General features: G+C 45.4%; 1 protein-coding gene across 4 annotated transcripts in view; it reads right to left on the reverse strand.

Annotated features, from left to right (window-relative positions):
• Positions 1 to 2,284: 2,284 nt before the first annotated feature.
• prr5b (proline rich 5b (renal)) overlaps positions 2,285 to 24,838 on the reverse strand; it is a 51,526-nt gene continuing 28,972 nt past the window's right edge. For all 4 annotated transcript variants that reach the window (XM_056239929.1, XM_056239930.1, XM_056239928.1 and 1 more), the window contains exons 5-9: positions 11,626 to 11,683; positions 11,437 to 11,528; positions 11,220 to 11,360; positions 4,489 to 4,627; positions 2,285 to 2,731 (exon numbers count right to left, since the gene is read on the reverse strand). In XM_056239929.1, coding sequence (XP_056095904.1) covers positions 2,316 to 2,731; positions 4,489 to 4,627; positions 11,220 to 11,360; positions 11,437 to 11,528; positions 11,626 to 11,683 — 846 coding nt within the window. In that variant the 3' untranslated portion in view covers positions 2,285 to 2,315. The remainder of the gene's footprint in view (positions 2,732 to 4,488; positions 4,628 to 11,219; positions 11,361 to 11,436; positions 11,529 to 11,625; positions 11,684 to 24,838) is intronic.

Raw genomic sequence — 24,838 nt, forward strand, 5'->3', positions numbered from 1 at the left:
TCAGGTGTTCACTAGTGTGTGTCTAACCTGAGCCGGATCTCAGCCGGACTCTGCGTCATCTACTCCTCAACTACAGCTCCTCAGAGTGTGTGTGTGTGTGTGTGTGTGTAGATCAGGTGTTCACTAGTGTGTGTCTAACCTGAGCCGGATCTCAGCCGGACTCTGCGTCATCATCTCCTCAACTACAGCTCCTCAGTGTGTGTGTGTGTGTGTGTGTGTGTGTAGATCAGGTGTTCACTAGTGTGTGTCTAACCTGAGCCGAATCTCAGCCGGACTCTGCGTCATCATCTCCTCAACTACAGCTCCTCAGTGTGTGTGTGTGTGTGTGTGTGTGTGTGTAGATCAGGTGTTCACTAGTGTGTGTCTAACCTGAGCCGAATCTCAGCCGGACTCTGCGTCATCTACTCCTCAACTACAGCTCCTCAGTGTGTGTGTGTGTGTGTGTGTGTGTGTGTGTGTAGATCAGGTGTTCACTAGTGTGTGTCTAACCTGAGCCGGATCTCAGCCGGACTCTGCGTCATCTACTCCTCAACTACAGCTCCTCAGTGTGTGTGTGTGTGTGTGTGTGTGTGTAGATCAGGTGTTCACTAGTGTGTGTCTAACCTGAGCCGAATCTCAGCCGGACTCTGCGTCATCATCTCCTCAACTACAGCTCCTCAGTGTGTGTGTGTGTGTGTGTGTGTGTGTGTGTGTGTGTGTGTGTGTAGATCAGGTGTTCACTAGTGTGTGTCTAACCTGAGCCGAATCTCAGCCGGACTCTGCGTCATCATCTCCTCAACTACAGCTCCTCAGTGTGTGTGTGTGTGTGTGTAGATCAGGTGTTCACTAGTGTGTGTCTAACCTGAGCCGAATCTCAGCCGGACTCTGCGTCATCTACTCCTCAACTACAGCTCCTCAGTGTGTGTGTGTGTGTGTGTGTGTGTGTGTGTGTGTGTGTAGATCAGGTGTTCACTAGTGTGTGTCTAACCTGAGCCGAATCTCAGCCGGACTCTGCGTCATCATCTCCTCAACTACAGCTCCTCAGTGTGTGTGTGTGTGTGTGTAGATCAGGTGTTCACTAGTGTGTGTCTAACCTGAGCCGAATCTCAGCCGGACTCCGCGTCATCATCTCCTCAACTACAGCTCCTCAGTGTGTGTGTGTGTGTGTGTGTGTGTAGATCAGGTGTTCACCGGTCCTCAATCTGTGCTCCTCCTGACGGATCTCAGCCGGATGAGCTCAAGCTTAAAACATCATCAGCCTCCGCTCTTAACACTGCTCTACACATCACTTGAACATGGAGTGGTAAAAAAGACAAACTTATTTAAATCACCAGTAAAATATTTTACTTAAAATTAGGGTCGGGGGTGGGGGTCGGGTCGGGGGTGGGGGTCGGGTCGGGGGTGGGGGTGGGGGTCGGGTCGGGGGTGGGGGTGGGGGTCGGGGCGGTGGGTCGGGGGTCGGGGCGGTGGGTCGGGGGTCGGGGGCGGTGGGTCGGGGGTCGGGGCGGTGGGTCGGGGGTCGGGGCGGTGGGTCGGGGCGGTGGGTCGGGGGTGGGGGTCGGGGTGGGGGTCGGGGTGGGGGTCGGGGGTGGGGGTCGGGGCGGTGGGTCGGGGGTCGGGTCGGGGGTGGGGTCGGGGGTCGGGTCGGGGGTGGGGGTCGGGGTGGGGGTCGGGGGTGGGGGTCGGGTCGGGGGTGGGGGTCGGGTCGGGGGTGGGGGTGGGGGTCGGGTCGGGGGTGGGGGTGGGGGTCGGGTCGGGGGTGGGGGTGGGGGTCGGGGCGGTGGGTCGGGGGTCGGGGCGGTGGGTCGGGGGTCGGGGGCGGTGGGTCGGGGGTCGGGGCGGTGGGTCGGGGGTCGGGGCGGTGGGTCGGGGCGGTGGGTCGGGGGTGGGGGTCGGGGTGGGGGTCGGGGGTGGGGGTCGGGGCGGTGGGTCGGGGGTCGGGTCGGGGGTGGGGTCGGGGGTCGGGTCGGGGGTGGGGGTCGGGGTGGGGGTCGGGGGTGGGGGTCGGGTCGGGGGTGGGGGTCGGGGTGGGGGTCGGGGGTGGGGGTCGGGGCGGTGGGTCGGGGGTCGGGTCGGGGGTCAGGGCGGTGGGTCGGGGCGGTGGGTCGGGTCGGGGCGGTGGGTCGGGGCGGTGGGTCGGGGCGGTGGGTCGGGGGTCGGGGCGGTGGGTCGGGGGTCGGGGCGGTGGGTCGGGGGTCGGGGCGGTGGGTCGGGGGTCGGGGCGGTGGGTCGGGGGTCGGGGCGGTGGGTCGGGGGTCGGGGCGGTGGGTCGGGGGTCGGGGCGGTGGGTCGGGGGTCGGGGCGGTGGGTCGGGGGTCAGGGCGGTGGGTCGGGGGTCAGGCCAGGCTCTCGCTCTCCCGGCTGACCTCAGGCGAGCTGGACTGCTGTCGGCTGAAGTCGATGAATATCCCCTCGGTGTCGGTGTCGGAGTCCACAGACTGCAGGAGCTGATCCACCACGGTCTCGGGACTGGAGGAGGACGAGGCCCGTTCCGGTTCGCCAGCGGAGCAGAGCTCGGGGATTATGGGAGGATCCTCACAGACGTTCATGATCGGGCTGGGCGGCGCCTCGGTGAACACGGGCTCCTCCTCGAACGAGGTCATCTGACACACGGAGTGGCGCCGCACCCCGCCGGGCTCGGGCTCGTGTTCGCACACCGGCGTCAGCACCGGGATGTTGTAGCTCTTGGACCGAACCACGAGGTTCTTCAGTGGCGAGTCTGAGCGCGGCCAGCGCCTCAAGAGCCGCTTCTCTGAGGACAACACACAACTGATCACACACACTCTCACAGATGAAGGGTTTCTCACAGAGAAGAAGCTCCCAGAGATCATCGCTCACAGACACAAGCTCTCATCGTTTGCTCTTCCTCGTGTCGTTCAAACCCACGAGACGTTTGTCTTCAGAACAAATGAAGGTAGTGTTGTCAAAATATTCCGTACTTCGGTACCAAGTCGGTACTAAAAAATTTTAAACGTCACGGTACCAAGTCCCGGTGGTACCGAGTACCCTGTCAAACCCGGTTCTGGATGCGCATGCATGCCCGAAGGGCGTGAAGTTGCGTCCGCTTCATGAAAGCGCTGAGACATGGCGACCGGCGGCGCTGCTGATGTGGTGTCTGTGTATATTACACTGCAAAAAGACTATTTAAATATTAACCCTGCATGTTTTGCTTGTCTCTGTGTGAATGAACGGCGCAGACGCGCGGTTTCATTTAACGTTACCTCACACACACACACACACACACACACACACACACACACACACACACAGAAGCACGAGTGACGCTCGCGCTGTTTTCAGTCTCTGCTGCCTCACGATATGATGACATGATTCAATTCATCTCCGAGTCCGAGAGTCACTTCATGAGCATTTTACCGTTTCATTTGAGAAAAACTATCGTCATCATACACGCACAGAAACTCAAAGGTCTTCACGGCAACCCGTCAAAATAAAAGTTCGGTTTAACTTAAAGAAATTGACAGAAATAAATCTATTGTACAGTAGCCTAATATAATTAACTACCTCTCCATTAATTAAAGATACTACTACTACTAATAATAATAATGCATAGAAGGTTGCTTATTTTTCACTTGATTTTTTTTTATAAGCAATATTTCTCAATATCATCAATATTTTCGTTTAATCAGCATATGTAGCCTTCAATGCTTTCATACATTTACCATCATAAAAAAGTCATTGAATTGAATTGAATATTTTTTTTCAAATAGTTGAATTGGAAAAATAGTTCAAACTGATTTTGCTGTGGTACCGAGAACCGTAAAATTTTAATGGTATCGGTACCGACTCCTGGAATTTTGGTACCGTGACATCCCTAAATGAAGGGTTAGGACAGATTTCTGTCCCTCCATTGAGTGTGTGTTCAGCCTCAACTCTGACGCTTCATAAAGAGATGCTGAAATAAACCCTGTAATCCAAGGCTTCTGAAGAGACTCGTCACTCTATATCACCCACTGGGTTACTCTAGGCTTTACTCCACTGACACACACAGATATGGTAAGTGGAAGCTCAAGCATGTGAATAAAAGCCTAAATCCGAAGTGTTTGTGTTCCGAAGATGAATGAAAGTCTTGTGTTTGTTTATTTATAAAGCACAATTAAAAAAATGTTGACCACTGTGCTGTACAATCACACAACAACAGTCCACAAATAAAATGTACTTTCAGACTAACAACATCTGCTAAAAGCCAGTTACCCCACTGAACCAAACGCTAATTCTAATGTAACTTCAGGATTCGTTTAAAATACCCCACAGAGACGTGTGTGTGTGTGTGTGTGTGTGTGTCGACATGATGGAGAGTAAATTACTGACTTAATTTTTGGGTGAACGATCTCTTTTATAGAACCATTTTTTTCTTAGTGCAAAAAACAATCACTTTAAAGAACCGTTTGTGGAATGGAAAGATCCATGGATGTTAAATGTTCTTAAGGGAAACATCAATGCTAATCAAGAACAGTGTGTGTGTGTGTGTAATGAGGAGAATCTGCTCACCCAACACACACGAAGACTGCATGATGGAGCCGTCGCTGGAGAAAAGCCCGTGAGTTCCCAGATACGGAGAAACCACCATCTGGACCAGAGACTCCAGCTTCAGGTAATCACTACACACACCTTTAGCCTCATGAACACCCTGACACACACACACACACACACACACACCTTTAGCCTCGTGAACACCCTGACACACACACACCTTTAGCCTCATGAACACCCTGACACACACACACACACACCTTTAGCCTCGTGATCACCCTGACACACACACACCTTTAGCCTCGTGAACACCCTGACACACACACACACACCTTTAGCCTCATGAACACCCTGACACACACACACACACCTTTAGCCTCGTGAACACCCTGACACACACAGACACACACACCCTTAGCCTCATGAACACCCTGACACACACACACACACACACCTTTAGCCTCGTGAACACCCTGACACACACACACACACACACACCTTTAGCCTCGTGAACACCCTGACACACACACACCTTTAGCCTCGTGATCACCCTGACACACACACACCTTTAGCCTCGTGAACACCCTGACACACACACACACACCTTTAGCCTCATGAACACCCTGACACACACACACACACCTTTAGCCTCGTGATCACCCTGACACACACACACCTTTAGCCTCGTGAACACCCTGACACACACACACACACCTTTAGCCTCGTGAACACCCTGACACACACACACACACCTTTAGCCTCATGAACACCCTGACACACACACACACACCTTTAGCCTCATGAACACCCTGACACACACACACACACACACACCTTTAGCCTCGTGAACACCCTGACACACACACACCTTTAGCCTCGTGATCACCCTGACACACACACACCTTTAGCCTCGTGAACACCCTGACACACACACACACACCTTTAGCCTCATGAACACCCTGACACACACACACACCTTTAGCCTCGTGAACACCCTGACACACACAGACACACACACCCTTAGCCTCATGAACACCCTGACACACACACACACACACACCTTTAGCCTCGTGAACACCCTGACACACACACACACACCTTTAGCCTCGTGAACACACACACACACACACCTTTAGCCTCGTGAACACCCTGACACACACACACCTTTAGCCTCGTGAACACACACACACACACACCTTTAGCCTCATGAACACCCTGACACACACACACACCTTTAGCCTCGTGAACACCCTGACACACACAGACACACACACCCTTAGCCTCATGAACACCCTGACACACACACACACACACACACCTTTAGCCTCGTGAACACCCTGACACACACACACACACACACACCTTTAGCCTCGTGAACACACACACACACACACCTTTAGCCTCGTGAACACCCTGACACACACACACCTTTAGCCTCATGAACACACTGACACACACACACACACCTTTAGCCTCTTGAACACCCTGACACACACACACACACACACACACACACACACCTTTAGCCTCGTGAACACCCTGACACACACACACCTTTAGCCTCATGAACACCCTGACACACACACACACACACCTTTAGCCTCATGAACACCCTGACACACACACACACACACCTTTAGCCTCATGAACACCCTGACACACACACACACACACACCTTTAGCCTCGTGATCACCCTGACACACACACACCTTTAGCCTCGTGAACACCCTGACACACACACACCTTTAGCCTCATGAACACCCTGACACACACACACACCTTTAGCCTCATGAACACCCTGACACACACACACACACACACACCTTTAGCCTCATGAACACCCTGACACACACACACACACCTTTAGCCTCATGAACACCCTGACACACACACACACACACCTTTAGCCTCGTGAACACCCTGACACACACACACCTTTAGCCTCGTGAACACCCTGACACACACACACACACACCTTTAGCCTCATGAACACCCTGACACACACACACCTTTAGCCTCATGAACACACTGACACACACACACACACACACCTTTAGCCTCGTGAACACACTGACACACACACACACACACCTTTAGCCTCATGAACACCCTGACACACACACACCTTTAGCCTCGTGAACACACTGACACACACACACACCTTTAGCCTCATGAACACCCTGACACACACACACACCTTTAGCCTCGTGAACACCCTGACACACACACACCTTTAGCCTCATGAACACCCTGACACACACACACACCTTTAGCCTCGTGAACACCCTGACACACACACACCTTTAGCCTCATGAACACACTGACACACACACACACACACACCTTTAGCCTCGTGAACACCCTGACACACACACACACCTTTAGCCTCGTGAACACCCTGACACACACACACCTTTAGCCTCATGAACACCCTGACACACACACACACCTTTAGCCTCATGAACACCCTGACACACACACACCTTTAGCCTCGTGAACACCCTGACACACACACACACCTTTAGCCTCGTGAACACCCTGACACACACACACCTTTAGCCTCGTGAACACCCTGACACACACACACACCTTTAGCCTCATGAACACCCTGACACACACACACCTTTAGCCTCGTGAACACCCTGACACACACACACCTTTAGCCTCATGAACACCCTGACACACACACACACACCTTTAGCCTCATGAACACCCTGACACACACACACACACACACACCTTTAGCCTCGTGAACACCCTGACACACACACACCTTTAGCCTCGTGAACACCCTGACACACACACACACACACCTTTAGCCTCATGAACACCCTGACACACACACACCTTTAGCCTCATGAACACACTGACACACACACACACACACACCTTTAGCCTCGTGAACACACTGACACACACACACACACACCTTTAGCCTCATGAACACCCTGACACACACACACCTTTAGCCTCGTGAACACACTGACACACACACACACCTTTAGCCTCATGAACACCCTGACACACACACACCTTTAGCCTCGTGAACACCCTGACACACACACACACCTTTAGCCTCGTGAACACCCTGACACACACACACACCTTTAGCCTCGTGAACACCCTGACACACACACACCTTTAGCCTCATGAACACCCTGACACACACACACCTTTAGCCTCGTGAACACCCTGACACACACACACACCTTTAGCCTCGTGAACACCCTGACACACACACACCTTTAGCCTCATGAACACCCTGACACACACACACCTTTAGCCTCGTGAACACCCTGACACACACACACCTTTAGCCTCGTGAACACCCTGACACACACACACCTTTAGCCTCATGAACACCCTGACACACACACACACCTTTAGCCTCGTGAACACCCTGACACACACACACCTTTAGCCTCATGAACACCCTGACACACACACACCTTTAGCCTCATGAACACCCTGACACACACACACCTTTAGCCTCGTGAACACCCTGACACACACACACACCTTTAGCCTCGTGAACACCCTGACACACACACACCTTTAGCCTCGTGAACACCCTGACACACACACACACCTTTAGCCTCATGAACACCCTGACACACACACACCTTTAGCCTCGTGAACACCCTGACACACACACACACCTTTAGCCTCGTGAACACCCTGACACACACACACCTTTAGCCTCATGAACACCCTGACACACACACACCTTTAGCCTCATGAACACCCTGACACACACACACCTTTAGCCTCGTGAACACCCTGACACACACACACACCTTTAGCCTCGTGAACACCCTGACACACACACACCTTTAGCCTCATGAACACCCTGACACACACACACCTTTAGCCTCGTGAACACCCTGACACACACACACCTTTAGCCTCGTGAACACCCTGACACACACACACCTTTAGCCTCATGAACACCCTGACACACACACACACCTTTAGCCTCGTGAACACCCTGACACACACACACCTTTAGCCTCATGAACACCCTGACACACACACACCTTTAGCCTCATGAACACCCTGACACACACACACCTTTAGCCTCGTGAACACCCTGACACACACACACACCTTTAGCCTCGTGAACACCCTGACACACACACACCTTTAGCCTCGTGAACACCCTGACACACACACACACCTTTAGCCTCATGAACACCCTGACACACACACACCTTTAGCCTCGTGAACACCCTGACACACACACACACCTTTAGCCTCGTGAACACCCTGACACACACACACCTTTAGCCTCATGAACACCCTGACACACACACACCTTTAGCCTCATGAACACCCTGACACACACACACCTTTAGCCTCGTGAACACCCTGACACACACACACACCTTTAGCCTCGTGAACACCCTGACCAGTGTTGGGGAAGTTACTTTTAAAAAGTAGTGTAACTCGTTACTCGTTACTTCTTTAAAAAAAGTGATCCGCTACTTTACTTAGTTACCCCATATAGAAAGTAACTTTTTACGTTACTCGTTACTTTTATGTTGCTTGACTTTGGGCAGAACCCAATATCTGTTCCTAAATGTGTAGGCCTACATAAAGTTCTACTATGCATAATGCCATATATAATGCCATAAATGCATAATGCATTTATCAAAATTTGTAATATTTATGAAGAAATGCCGGTTAATGGATAGGCATATGCATGGGCGGCGCTAGAAAGAAAGGCCCCAAGAAAGACCAAAGCTCCCCGTTAGCACCCCCAAAAATCATTTCTGGAAGTAATTATATCCAGGCTGTATTCTATGGAAGTCCTGAACCGCATTGGTGAAGAAAAAAAAAGAAAACTTATCTTGTTATTTAGACATAATAAGGGGACATTTTAATCTGCATTAAGCCAAATTAAGCGTTCTTCTTATAATGGTTTTCTATGGGAGGAAAATGCTTAACGTGTAATTAAACACGTTGCGTTCATATTCTGGGCTCATCTGATTTTTTGTACATAGTATAGCCTACTTTATTATGATTTTAGTATCGTAAACACCCTGACACACACACACACACACACACACACACACACAATTAGCCTCGTGAAAAGACAAACACAGGAAATACGACCACAATCCACATCAAACCAGAAACACACACACAGCTTACTTCAAAATATCAGTAATGTGTAGATATATTTCACTCATAGAGAAAAAACCACTTTTCACGTCTTACTTCACATGCATACACTAAAGCACACACACAGCTTTAGCCTCGTGGACACCCTGACACACACACACACACTTGTCATGCGACTCCTTCCTGTAAGTTTAAAACTGACAGTTTCAGCTCTGCGTCGACTCAGGAAATCTAGAGACATTTCAGATAAGACGTTGCATTTGTTTACACAAGCATCTGAAGAGTTGCTGGGAAACGCACACACACACACACCTGCAGGATGAGCAGCATCTGGATGATGGAAGGAGGCACACACACCCACACACACACACACACACTCCTGCAGGATGAGCAGCATCTGGATGATGGAAGGAGGCACACACACCCACACACACACACACTCCTGCAGGATGAGCAGCATCTGGATGATGGAGGGAGGCACACACACACACACACACACACCTGCAGGATGAGCAGCATCTGGATGATGGAGGAAGGCGCACACGCACACACATACACACACCTGCAGGATGAGCAGCATCTGGATGATGGAAGGAGGCACACACACCCACACACACACACACTCCTGCAGGATGAGCAGCATCTGGATGATGGAGGGAGGCACACACACACACACACCTGCAGGATGAGCAGCATCTGGATGATGGAGGGAGGCACACACACACACACACACACACCTGCAGGATGAGCAGCATCTGGATGATGGAGGGAGGCACACACACACACACACACACCTGCAGGATGAGCAGCATCTGGATGATGGAAGGAGGCACACACACCCACACACACACACACTCCTGCAGGATGAGCAGCATCTGGATGATGGAGGGAGGCACACACACACACACACACACACCTGCAGGATGAGCAGCATCTGGATGATGGAGGGAGGCACACACACACACACACCTGCAGGATGAGCAGCATCTGGATGATGGAGGGAGGCACACACACACACACACACACCTGCAGGATGAGCAGCATCTGGATGATGGAGGGAGGCACACACACACACACACACACACACCTGCAGGATGAGCAGCATCTGGATGATGGAGGAAGGCGCACACGCACACACACACACACACCTGCAGGATGAGCAGCATCTGGATGATGGAGGAAGGCGCACACGCACACACACACACACACCTGCAGGATGAGCAGCATCTGGATGATGGAGGGAGGCACACACACACACACACACACACCTGCAGGATGAGCAGCATCTGGATGATGGAGGGAGGCACACACACACACACCTGCAGGATGAGCAGCATCTGGATGATGGAGGGAGGCACACACACACACACACACACACACAGACACCTGCAGGATGAGCAGCATCTGGATGATGGAGGGAGGCACACACACACACACACACACACACACCTGCAGGATGAGCAGCATCTGGATGATGGAGGGAGGCACACACACACACACACACCTGCAGGATGAGCAGCATCTGGATGATGGAGGGAGGCACACACACACACACACACACACCTGCAGGATGAGCAGCATCTGGATGATGGAGGGAGGCACACACACACACACACACACACACCTGCAGGATGAGCAGCATCTGGATGATGGAGGGAGGCACACGAGCGCGTTGTCGACTCAGAGCTTCTTCCAGCTTCGTGTTCAGAGTGATGATGTTCCTGAAATGCAGCAGAGCCAGCTGACGGACCGACGGCTCCTTCCCCTACACACACACACACACACAAAATCACACATGGCGTTCACTAGTTCAGTGGAACGGATCAGTGTGTGTGAAGCACCTGCACGGGGTGGAAGATGGCCTGTAGTGTGGACAGAACATCACAGAAGAAGAAGTCCCACGTTTCTGCCAGAGAATCCAGCAGCTTCTGACCTGCACACACACACACACACAAATTGTGCTCCAAACCCAAATATGTTCTGATGTCTGAATCTCATTCATTAGATCTTAAAATATAAAATTATCTCACCTTCATAAAAGCGAATTTTATCTCGAAGAATCACCATTCCCTTTGTCAGCAGCTGATTCTGTGAACAATCACAATCATCACACACACACTCAGTTCACACTCACACTCACAATCACCACACTCAGTTCACACACACTCAGTTCACACACACTCACTCAGTTCACACTCACAATCACACCCACACTCAGTTCACACTCACAATCATCACACACACACACACACACACAGTTCACACTCACAATCACACTCACAATCATCACAATCACACTCACAATCATCACACCCACAATCACAATCATCACACTCACACCCACAATCATCACACCCACAATCACAATCATCACACAGTTCACACTCACACCCACAATCATCACACCCACAATCACAATCACTCACCCAGTTCACACTCACAATCACACCCACAATCACAATCATCACACAGTTCACACTCACACCCACAATCATCACAACCACAATCACAATCACTCACCCAGTTCACACTCACAATCACACCCACAATCACAATCATCACACAATCACAATCGTCACACTCACAATAACAATCATCACCCACAATAACAATCATCACACCCACAATCACACTCAATCACAATCATCACACTCAATCACAATCACCACACCCACAATAACAATCATCACCCACAATAACAATCATCACACCCACAATCATCACACCCACAATCACAATCATCACACTCAATCACAATCATCACACCCACAATAACAATCATCACACTCACAATCACAATCATCACACCCACAATAACAATCATCACCCACAATAACAATCATCACACTCACAATCACAATCATCACACCCACAATAACAATCATCACCCACAATAACAATCATCACACTCACAATCACAATCATCACACCCACAATAACAATCATCACACTCACAATCACAATCATCACACTCACAATCATCATCATCACCCAAAATAACAATCACACCCACAATAACAATCATCACACCCACAATAACAATCATCACACCCACAATCACAATCATCACACACACACACACACACACACACAGTTCACACTCACAATCACACCCACAATCGTCACACTCACAATCATCACACCCACAATCACACTCAATCACAATCATCACACTCAATCACAATCACCACACCCACAATAACAATCATCACACCCACAATCATCAAACCCACAATCACATTCATCACACCCACAATCACAATCATCACACTCAATCACAATCACACCCACAATAACAATCATCACACTCACAATCACAATCATCACACCCACAATCACAATCATCACACCCACAATCACAATCATCACATTCACAATCATCACACCCTCAATCACAATCATCACGCCCACAATAACAATCATCACACCCACAATAACAATCATCACCCACAATAACAATCATCACACCCACAATCACACACCCACTATCACAATCATCACACCCACAATAACAATCATCACACCCACAATAACAATCATCACACCCCCAATCACAATCATCACACTCAATCACAATCATCACACTCAATCACAATCATCACACTCACAATAACAATCATCACACCCACAATCACAATCATCACACTCACAATCACAATCATCACACCCACAATCACAATCATCACACTCAATCACAATCACACCCACAATAACAATCATCACACCCACAATAACAATCATCACCCACAATAACAATCATCACACCCACAATCACACACCCACAATCACAATCATCACACCCACAATAACAATCATCACACCCACAATCACAATCATCACACCCTCAATCACAATCATCACACCCTCAATCACAATCATAATCACAATCATCACACTCACAATCACAATCATCACACCCACAATCACAATCATCACAATCACACCCACACTCATCCTCACAATCATCACACTCACAATCATCACAATCACACCCACAATCATCACACTCAATCACAATCATCACACCCACAATAACAATCATCACACCCACAATAACAATCATCACACTCACAATCACAATCATCACACTCACAATCACAATCATCACACTCACAATCACAATCATCACACTCACAATCACAATCATCACACCCACAATCAAAATCATCATCACACTCACAATCACAATCACAATCATAACACTCACAATCATCATCACACTCACAATCATCATCACACTCACAATCATAACACTCACAATCATCACACTCACAATCACAATCATCACACCCTCAATCACAATCATCACACCCTCAATCACAATCATAATCACAATCATCACAATCACAATCATCACACCCACAATCACACTCATCCTCACAATCATCACACTCACAAACACAATCATCACAATCACACCCACAATCATCACATCACAATCACACCCACAATCATCACACTCAATCACAATCATCACACCCACAATAACAATCATCACACCCACAATCACAATCATCACACTCAATCCAATCATCACACTCACAATCATCACACTCATCCTCACAATCATCACACCCACAATAAAAATCATCACACTCACAATCACAATCATCACACTCACAATCATCATCATCACCCAAAATAACAATCACACCCACAATAACAATCATCACACCCACAATAACAATCATCACACACACACACACACACACACACACACACACACACAGTTCACACTCACAATCACACTCACAATCATCACAATCATCACACCCACAATCACAATCACTCACCCAGTTCACACTCACAATCACACCCACAATCACAATCATCACACTCAATCACAATCGTCACACTCACAATCATCACACCCACAATCACACTCAATCACAATCATCACACTCAATCACAATCACCACACCCACAATAACAATCATCACCCACAATAACAATCATCACACCCACAATCATCACACCCACAATCACAATCATCACACCCACAATCACAATCATCACACTCAATCACAATCACACCCACAATAACAATCATCACACTCACAATCACAATCATCACACCCACAATCACAATCATCACACCCACAATCACAATCATCACACTCACAATCATCACACCCTCAATCACAATCATCACGCCCACAATAACAATCATCACACCCACAATGACAATCATCACCCACAATAACAATCATCACACCCACAATCACACACCCACAATCACAATCATCACACCCACAATAACAATCATCACACCCACAATCACAATCATCACACCCACAATCACAATCATCACACTCAATCACAATCATCACACTCACAATAACAATCATCACACCCACAATCACAATCATCACACTCACAATCACAATCATCACACCCACAATCACAATCATCACACTCAATCACACCCACAATAACAATCATCACCCACAATAACAATCATCACACCCACAATCACACACCCACAATCACAATCATCATACCCACAATAACAATCATCACACCCACAATCACAATCATTACACCCTCAATCACAATCATCACACCCTCAATCACAATCATAATCACAATCATCACACTCACAATCACAATCATCACACCCACAATCACAATCATCACAATCACACCCACACTCATCCTCACAATCATCACACTCACAATCATCACAATCACACCCACAATCATCACACTCAATCACAATCAATACACCCACAATAACAATCATCACACCCACAATAACAATCATCACACTCACAATCACAATCATAACACTCACAATCATCATCACACTCACAATCATCATCACACTCACAATCATAACACTCACAATCATCATCACACTCACAATCATCACACTCACAATCACAATCATCACACCCTCAATCACAATCATCACACCCTCAATCACAATCATAATCACAATCATCACAATCACAATCATCACACCCACAATCACACTCATCCTCACAATCATCACACTCACAATCACAATCATCACAATCACACCCACAATCATCACATCACAATCACACCCACAATCATCACACTCAATCACAATCATCACACCCACAATAACAATCATCACACCCACAATCACAATCATCACACTCAATCCAATCATCACACTCACAATCACAATCATCACACCCACAATCACAATCATCACACTCACAATCACAATCATCACACCCACAATCACAATCATCACACTCAATCACAATCACACCCACAATAACAATCATCACCCACAATAACAATCATCACACCCACAATCACACACCCACAATCACAATCATCATACCCACAATAACAATCATCACACCCACAATCACAATCATTACACCCTCAATCACAATCATCACACCCTCAATCACAATCATAATCACAATCATCACACTCACAATCACAATCATCACACCCACAATCACAATCATCACAATCACACCCACACTCATCCTCACAATCATCACACTCACAATCATCACAATCACACCCACAATCATCACACTCAATCACAATCATCACACCCACAATAACAATCATCACACCCACAATAACAATCATCACACTCACAATCACAATCATAACACTCACAATCATCATCACACTCACAATCATCATCACACTCACAATCATAACACTCACAATCATCATCACACTCACAATCATCACACTCACAATCACAATCATCACACCCTCAATCACAATCATCACACCCTCAATCACAATCATAATCACAATCATCACAATCACAATCATCACACCCACAATCACACTCATCCTCACAATCATCACACTCACAATCACAATCATCACAATCACACCCACAATCATCACATCACAATCACACCCACAATCATCACACTCAATCACAATCATCACACCCACAATCACAATCATCACACCCACAATCACAATCATCACACCCACACTCACAATCATCACACTCAAAATCACAATCATCACAATCATCACACCCACAATCACAATCATCACACCCACAATCACAATCATCACACTCACAATCATCATCACACTCACAATAATCATCATCACACTCACAATCACAATCATCACACCCACAATCACAATCATCACACCCACAATCACAATCATCACACTCACAATCATCATCACACTCACAATCATCATCACACTCACAATCATCATCACACTCATCATCACACTCACAATCATCATCACACTCACAATCATCACACATCATCACACTCACAATCATCATCACACTCACAATCATCATCACACCCACAATCATCATCACACTCACAATCATCATCACACTCACAATCATCATCACACTCACAATCATCATCACACTCACAATCATCATCACATTCACAATCATCATCACACTCACAATCATCACACTCACAATCACACTCACAATCATCACACCCACAATTACAATCATCACAATCACAATCATCACACCCTCAATCACAATCATAATCACAATCATCACACTCACAATCATCACACTCACAATCACAATCATCACACTCACAATCACAATCATCACACTCACAATCATCACACTCACAATCATCACACTCACAATCATCACACTCACAATCATCACACTCACAATCATCACACTCACAATCATCACACTCACAATCATCACACTCACAATCATCACACTCACAATCATCACACTCACAATCATCACACTCACAATCATCACACTCACAATCATCACACTCACAATCATCACACTCACAATCATCACACTCACAATCATCACACTCACAATCATCACACTCACACTCACAATCATCACACCCACAATCACAATCATCACAATCACAATCATCACACCCTCAATCACAATCACACCCTCAATCACAATCATAATCACAATCATCACACTCACACTCACAATCATCACACCCACAATAACAATCATCACTCTCACAATCACAATCATCACACCCTCAATCACAATCATCACACCCTCAATCACAATCATCACACCCTCAATCACAATCATAATCACAATCATCACACTCATCCTCACACTCACAATCATCACACTCACAATCATCACACTCACAATCATCACACTCACAATCACCACACTCACAATCACAATCATCACACTAGGGCTGGGCGGTATATCGAGTTTGTACAATATATCGCTATACTTTTTTGAAACGATATGGAATGAGGTAATACCGTTTATATCGATACAGTAGTTTGATATGAGCACATCTGAAAAATAGCGGAGGTCGCACTCGCAGTGTGAGCTGCTGCAGTGAAAGTAGCTACATAGTACAATTTGTCCTAAACATGACACAAGCTTATATTAAGAGCTTAAAAACAACTGGTAGCCTAATATAGATATAGTTAACAAGTTTAAAGCAGCTTGTCCTGTCAGATGCTCTGACAGATACTGTTGCTGACTGACAGATAAATACTTGCGCTGATTAATGCGTTTGAGACGTGGTGCTTTCCTCAGTGGTCAACTTACATTTTACAGGTATATTCTCCATCTGTAAATGTTACAGTCAAACAAATATGTCCATTTCACTGTCAGGAGAGGACGAGCTTCTGCAAGCGAATCTCCGCTAAAATTCAAGCTTCTGTGAACTAGCGCCGCCGCCGCGCGCATGCGCTTCAAACATACAGAGCACAATAGAATAGTAGCGCAATAATTCTGACTAAAATAAACATATTGCTAAAATATTTGTTGTTGGAGACAATAAATGTACTATATGTGGAATTTTAAACCTACAAGTATATTTTTATGAAAGTGACCATTATAATGGGGTAATCAAATGCAGGCTAATATAATTAGTTTGTGCTTTTGTTTTTATTTTCATTTTTAGTTTAGCCTTTAGTCAATTAAAAACAAAATCTTTTTGCACATAATATATTGCATAGCCTACATTACATTCACTATATTTGTTTCCATATCCTTCAATATCAACATTGTTTGTTGGATATCATTGGGCAGAATGTGAAATAATTTTTTTAAAAATAAATACAGATTTTCTTTATCCAAATAGAAAAACGTAGAAAGTACCGAGATATATATCGCATATCGCCATTTAACCAAAAAATACCGAGATGTGTTTTTTTGGCCATATCGCCCAGCCCTACATCACACCCACAATCACAATCATCACACTCACAATAATCATCACACTCACAATCATCATCACACTCACAATCATCATCACACTCACAATCATCACACTCACAATCATCACACTCACAATCATCATCACACTCACAATCATCATCACACTCACAATCATCCTACTCACAATCATCATCACACTCACAATCATCATCACACTCACAATCATCACACATCATCACACTCACAATCATCATGACACTCACAATCATCATCACACCCACAATCACAATCATCACACTCACAATAATCATCACACTCACAATCATCATCACACTCACAATCATCACACTCACAATCATCATCACACTCACAATCATCATCACACTCACAATCATCACACATCATCACACTCACAATCACAATCATCATCACACTCACAATCATCATCACACTCACAATCACACTCATCATCACACTCACAATCATCATCACACTCACAATCACTCATCATCACACTCACAATCACAATCATCATCACACTCACAATCATAATCATCATCACACTCACAATCATCATCACACTCACAATCACAATCATCATCACACTCACAATCATCATCACACTCACAATCATCATCACACTCACAATCATCATCACACTCACAATCATCACACATCATCACACTCACAATCATCATCACACTCACAATCATCATCACACCCACAATCACAATCATCACACTCACAATAATCATCACACTCACAATCATCATCACACTCACAATCATCACACATCATCACACTCACAATCATCATCACACTCACAATCATCATCACACTCACAATCATCATCACACTCACAATCATCACACATCATCACACTCACAATCACAATCATCATCACACTCACACTCACAATCATCATCACACTCACACTCATCATCACACTCACAATCACACTCATCATCACACTCACAATCATCATCACACTCACAATCACACTCATCATCACACTCACAATCACAATCATCATCACACTCACAATCATCATCACACTCACAATCATCATCACACTCACAATCACACTCATCACACTCACAATCACAATCATCATCACACTCACAATCATCATCACACTCACAATCATCATCACACTCACAATCATCACACATCATCACACTCACAATCACAATCATCATCATCACACTCACAATCACAATCATCATCATCACACTCACAATCATCATCACACTCACAATCACAATCATCATCACACTCACAATCATCATCACACTCACAATCACAATCATCATCACACTCACAATCATCATCACACTCACAATCACAATCATCATCACACTCACACTCACAATCATCATCACACTCACAATCACAATCATCATCACACTCACAATCATCACACACAATCACACTCATCATCACAATCACAATCATCACACATCATCACACTCACAATCATCATCACACTCACAATCACAATCATCATCACACTCACAATCACAATCATCATCACACTCACAATCACAATCATCACACTCACAATCACAATCATCACACACAATCACAATCATCACACTCACAATCATCACACCCACAATCACAACACACCCACAAATCACAATCAATCCAATTATCACACTCACAATCACAATCATCACACCCACAATCACAATCATCACACCCACAATCACAATCATCACAATCATCACACCCACAATCACAATCATCACACCCACAATCACAATCATCACACCCACAATCACAATCATCACACTCAATCCAATCATCACACTCACAATCATCACACTCACAATCATCACACTCACAATCATCACACTCACAATCATCACACTCACAATCATCACACTCACAATCATCACACTCAATCACAATCATCACACCCACAATCACAATCACACCCACAATCACAATCATCACACCCACAATCACAATCATCACACTCACAATCACAATCATCACACCCACAATCACAATCATCACACCCACAATCACAATCATCACACTCAATCCAATCATCACACTCACCACACTCCCAATCACAATCATCACACTCACAATCACAATCATCACACCCACAATCACAATCATCACACCCACAATCACAATCATCACACCCACAAATCACAATCATCACACCCACAACCACAATCATCACACTCAATCCAATCATCACACTCACAATCATCACACTCAATCACAATCATCACACCCACAATCACAATCATCACACTCACAATCACAATCATCACACCCACAATCACAATCATCACACCCACAATCACAATCATCACACTCAATCCAATCATCACACTCACAATCATCACACCCACAATCACAATCATCACACCCACAATCACAATCATCACACCCACAATCACAATCATCACACCCACAATCACAATCATCACACCCACAATCACAATCATCACACTCACAATCACAATCATCACACCCACAATCACAATCATCACACTCACAATCATCACACAATTATAATCACAATCATCACACAATTATAATCACAATCATCACACCCACAATCACAATCATCACACTCAATCCAATTATCACACTCACAATCATCACACTCAATCAAAATCATCACACCCACAATCACAATCATCACACCCACAATAACAATCATCACACTCACAATCATCACACTCACAATCATCACACCCACAATCACAATCACACACCCACAATCACAATCATCACACTCACAATCATCACACTCACAATCACAATCATCACACTCACAATAACAATCATCACAATCACAATCATCACAATCATCACACCCACAATCACAATCATCACAATCATCACACCCACAAATCACAATCATCACACCCACAATCACAATCATCACACTCCATCCAATCATCACACTCACAATCATCACACCCACAATCACAATCATCACACTCACAATCACCCACAATCACAATCATCACACTCACAATCACAATCATCACACCCACAATCACAATCATCACACTCAATCCAATCATCACACTCACAATCATCACACTCACAATCATCACACTCACAATCATCACACTCACAATCATCACACTCACAATCACAATCATCACACCCACAATCACAATCATCACACCCACAATCACAATCATCACACTCAATCCAATCATCACACTCAATCCAATCATCACACTCACAATCATCACACTCACAATCATCACACTCATAATCACAATTATCACACTCACAATCACAATCATCACACCCACAATCACAATCATCACACCCACAATCACAATCATCACACTCAATCCAATCATCACACCCACAATCACAATCATCACACCCACAATAACAATCATCACACTCACAATCATCACACTCACAATCATCACACCCACAATCACAATCACACTCCCACAATCACAATCATCACACTCACAATCACACTCATCACACTCATCACACTCAATCAAAATCATCACACCCACAATCACAATCATCACACCCACAATAACAATCATCACACTTACAATCATCACACTCACAATCATCACACCCACAATCACAATCACACACCCACAATCACAATCATCACACTCACAATCACAATCATCACACCCACAATCACAATCATCACACTCAATCCAATCATCAGACTCACAATCATCACACCCACAATAACAATCATCACACTTACAATCATCACACTCACAATCATCACACCCACAATCACAATCACACACCCACAATCACAATCATCACACTCACAATCACAATCATCACACCCACAATCACAATCATCACACTCAATCCAATCATCACACTCACAATCATCACACCCACAATCACAATCATCACACCCACAATCACAATCATCACACCCACAATCACAATCATCACACCCACAATCACAATCATCACACTCACAATCACAATCATCACACCCACAATCACAATCATCACACTCACAATCATCACACAATTATAATCACAATCATCACACAATTATAATCACAATCATCACACCCACAATCACAATCATCACACTCAATCCAATCATCACACTCAATCCAATCATCACACTCACAATCATCACACCCACAATCACAATCATCACACTCACAATCACAATCATCACACCCACAATCACAATCATCACACTCACAATCATCACACAATTATAATCACAATCATCACACAATTATAATCACAATCATCACACCCACAATCACAATCATCACACCCACAATCACAATCATCACACTCAATCCAATCATCACACTCACAATCATCACACTCAATCAAAATCATCACACCCACAATCACAATCATCACACCCACAATAACAATCATCACACTCACAATCATCACACTCACAATCATCACACCCACAATCACAATCACACACCCACAATCACAATCATCACACTCACAATCATCACACTCACAATCACAATCATCACACTCACAATAACAATCATCACAATCACAATCATCACACCCACAATCACAATCATCACAATCATCACACCCACAAATCACAATCATCACACCCACAATCACAATCATCACACTCCATCCAATCATCACACCCACAATCACAATCATCACACCCACAATAACAATCATCACACTCACAATCATCACACTCACAATCATCACACCCACAATCACAATCACACACCCACAATCACAATCATCACACTCACAATCACAATCATCACACCCACAATCACAATCATCACACCCACAATAACAATCATCACAATCACAATCATCACACCCACAATCACAATCATCACAATCATCACACCCACAAATCACAATCATCACACTCACAATCACAATCATCATCACACTCACAATCATCATCACACTCACAATCACAATCATCATCACACTCACACTCACAATCATCATCACACTCACAATCACAATCATCATCACACTCACAATCACACACAATCACACTCATCATCACAATCACAATCATCACACTCACAATCATCATCACACTCACAATCACAATCATCATCACACTCACAATCACAATCATCATCACACTCACAATCACAATCATCACACTCACAATCACAATCATCACACACAATCACAATCATCACACTCACAATCATCACACCCACAATCACAACACACCCACAAATCACAATCATCACACTCAATCCAATTATCACACTCACAATCACAATCATCACACCCACAATCACAATCATCACACCCACAATCACAATCATCACAATCATCACACCCACAATCACAATCATCACACCCACAATCACAATCATCACACCCACAATCACAATCATCACACTCAATCCAATCATCACACTCACAATCATCACACTCACAATCATCACACTCACAATCATCACACTCACAATCATCACACTCACAATCATCACACTCAATCACAATCATCACACCCACAATCACAATCACACCCACAATCACAATCATCACACCCACAATCACAATCATCACACTCACAATCACAATCATCACACCCACAATCACAATCATCACACCCACAATCACAATCATCACACTCAATCCAATCATCACACTCACCACACTCCCAATCACAATCATCACACTCACAATCACAATCATCACACCCACAATCACAATCATCACACCCACAATCACAATCATCACACCCACAAATCACAATCATCACACCCACAACCACAATCATCACACTCAATCCAATCATCACACTCACAATCATCACACTCAATCACAATCATCACACCCACAATCACAATCATCACACTCACAATCACAATCATCACACCCACAATCACAATCATCACACCCACAATCACAATCATCACACTCAATCCAATCATCACACTCACAATCATCACACCCACAATCACAATCATCACACCCACAATCACAATCATCACACCCACAATCACAATCATCACACCCACAATCACAATCATCACACCCACAATCACAATCATCACACTCACAATCACAATCATCACACTCACAATCACAATCATCACACCCACAATCACAATCATCACACTCACAATCATCACACAATTATAATCACAATC

Source organism: Rhinichthys klamathensis, unplaced genomic scaffold (genome assembly GCF_029890125.1).
Source record: "Rhinichthys klamathensis goyatoka isolate OS25496 unplaced genomic scaffold, OSU_Roscu_1.1 h1tg000574l_1, whole genome shotgun sequence".
Lineage (NCBI taxonomy): Eukaryota > Metazoa > Chordata > Actinopteri > Cypriniformes > Leuciscidae > Rhinichthys > Rhinichthys klamathensis.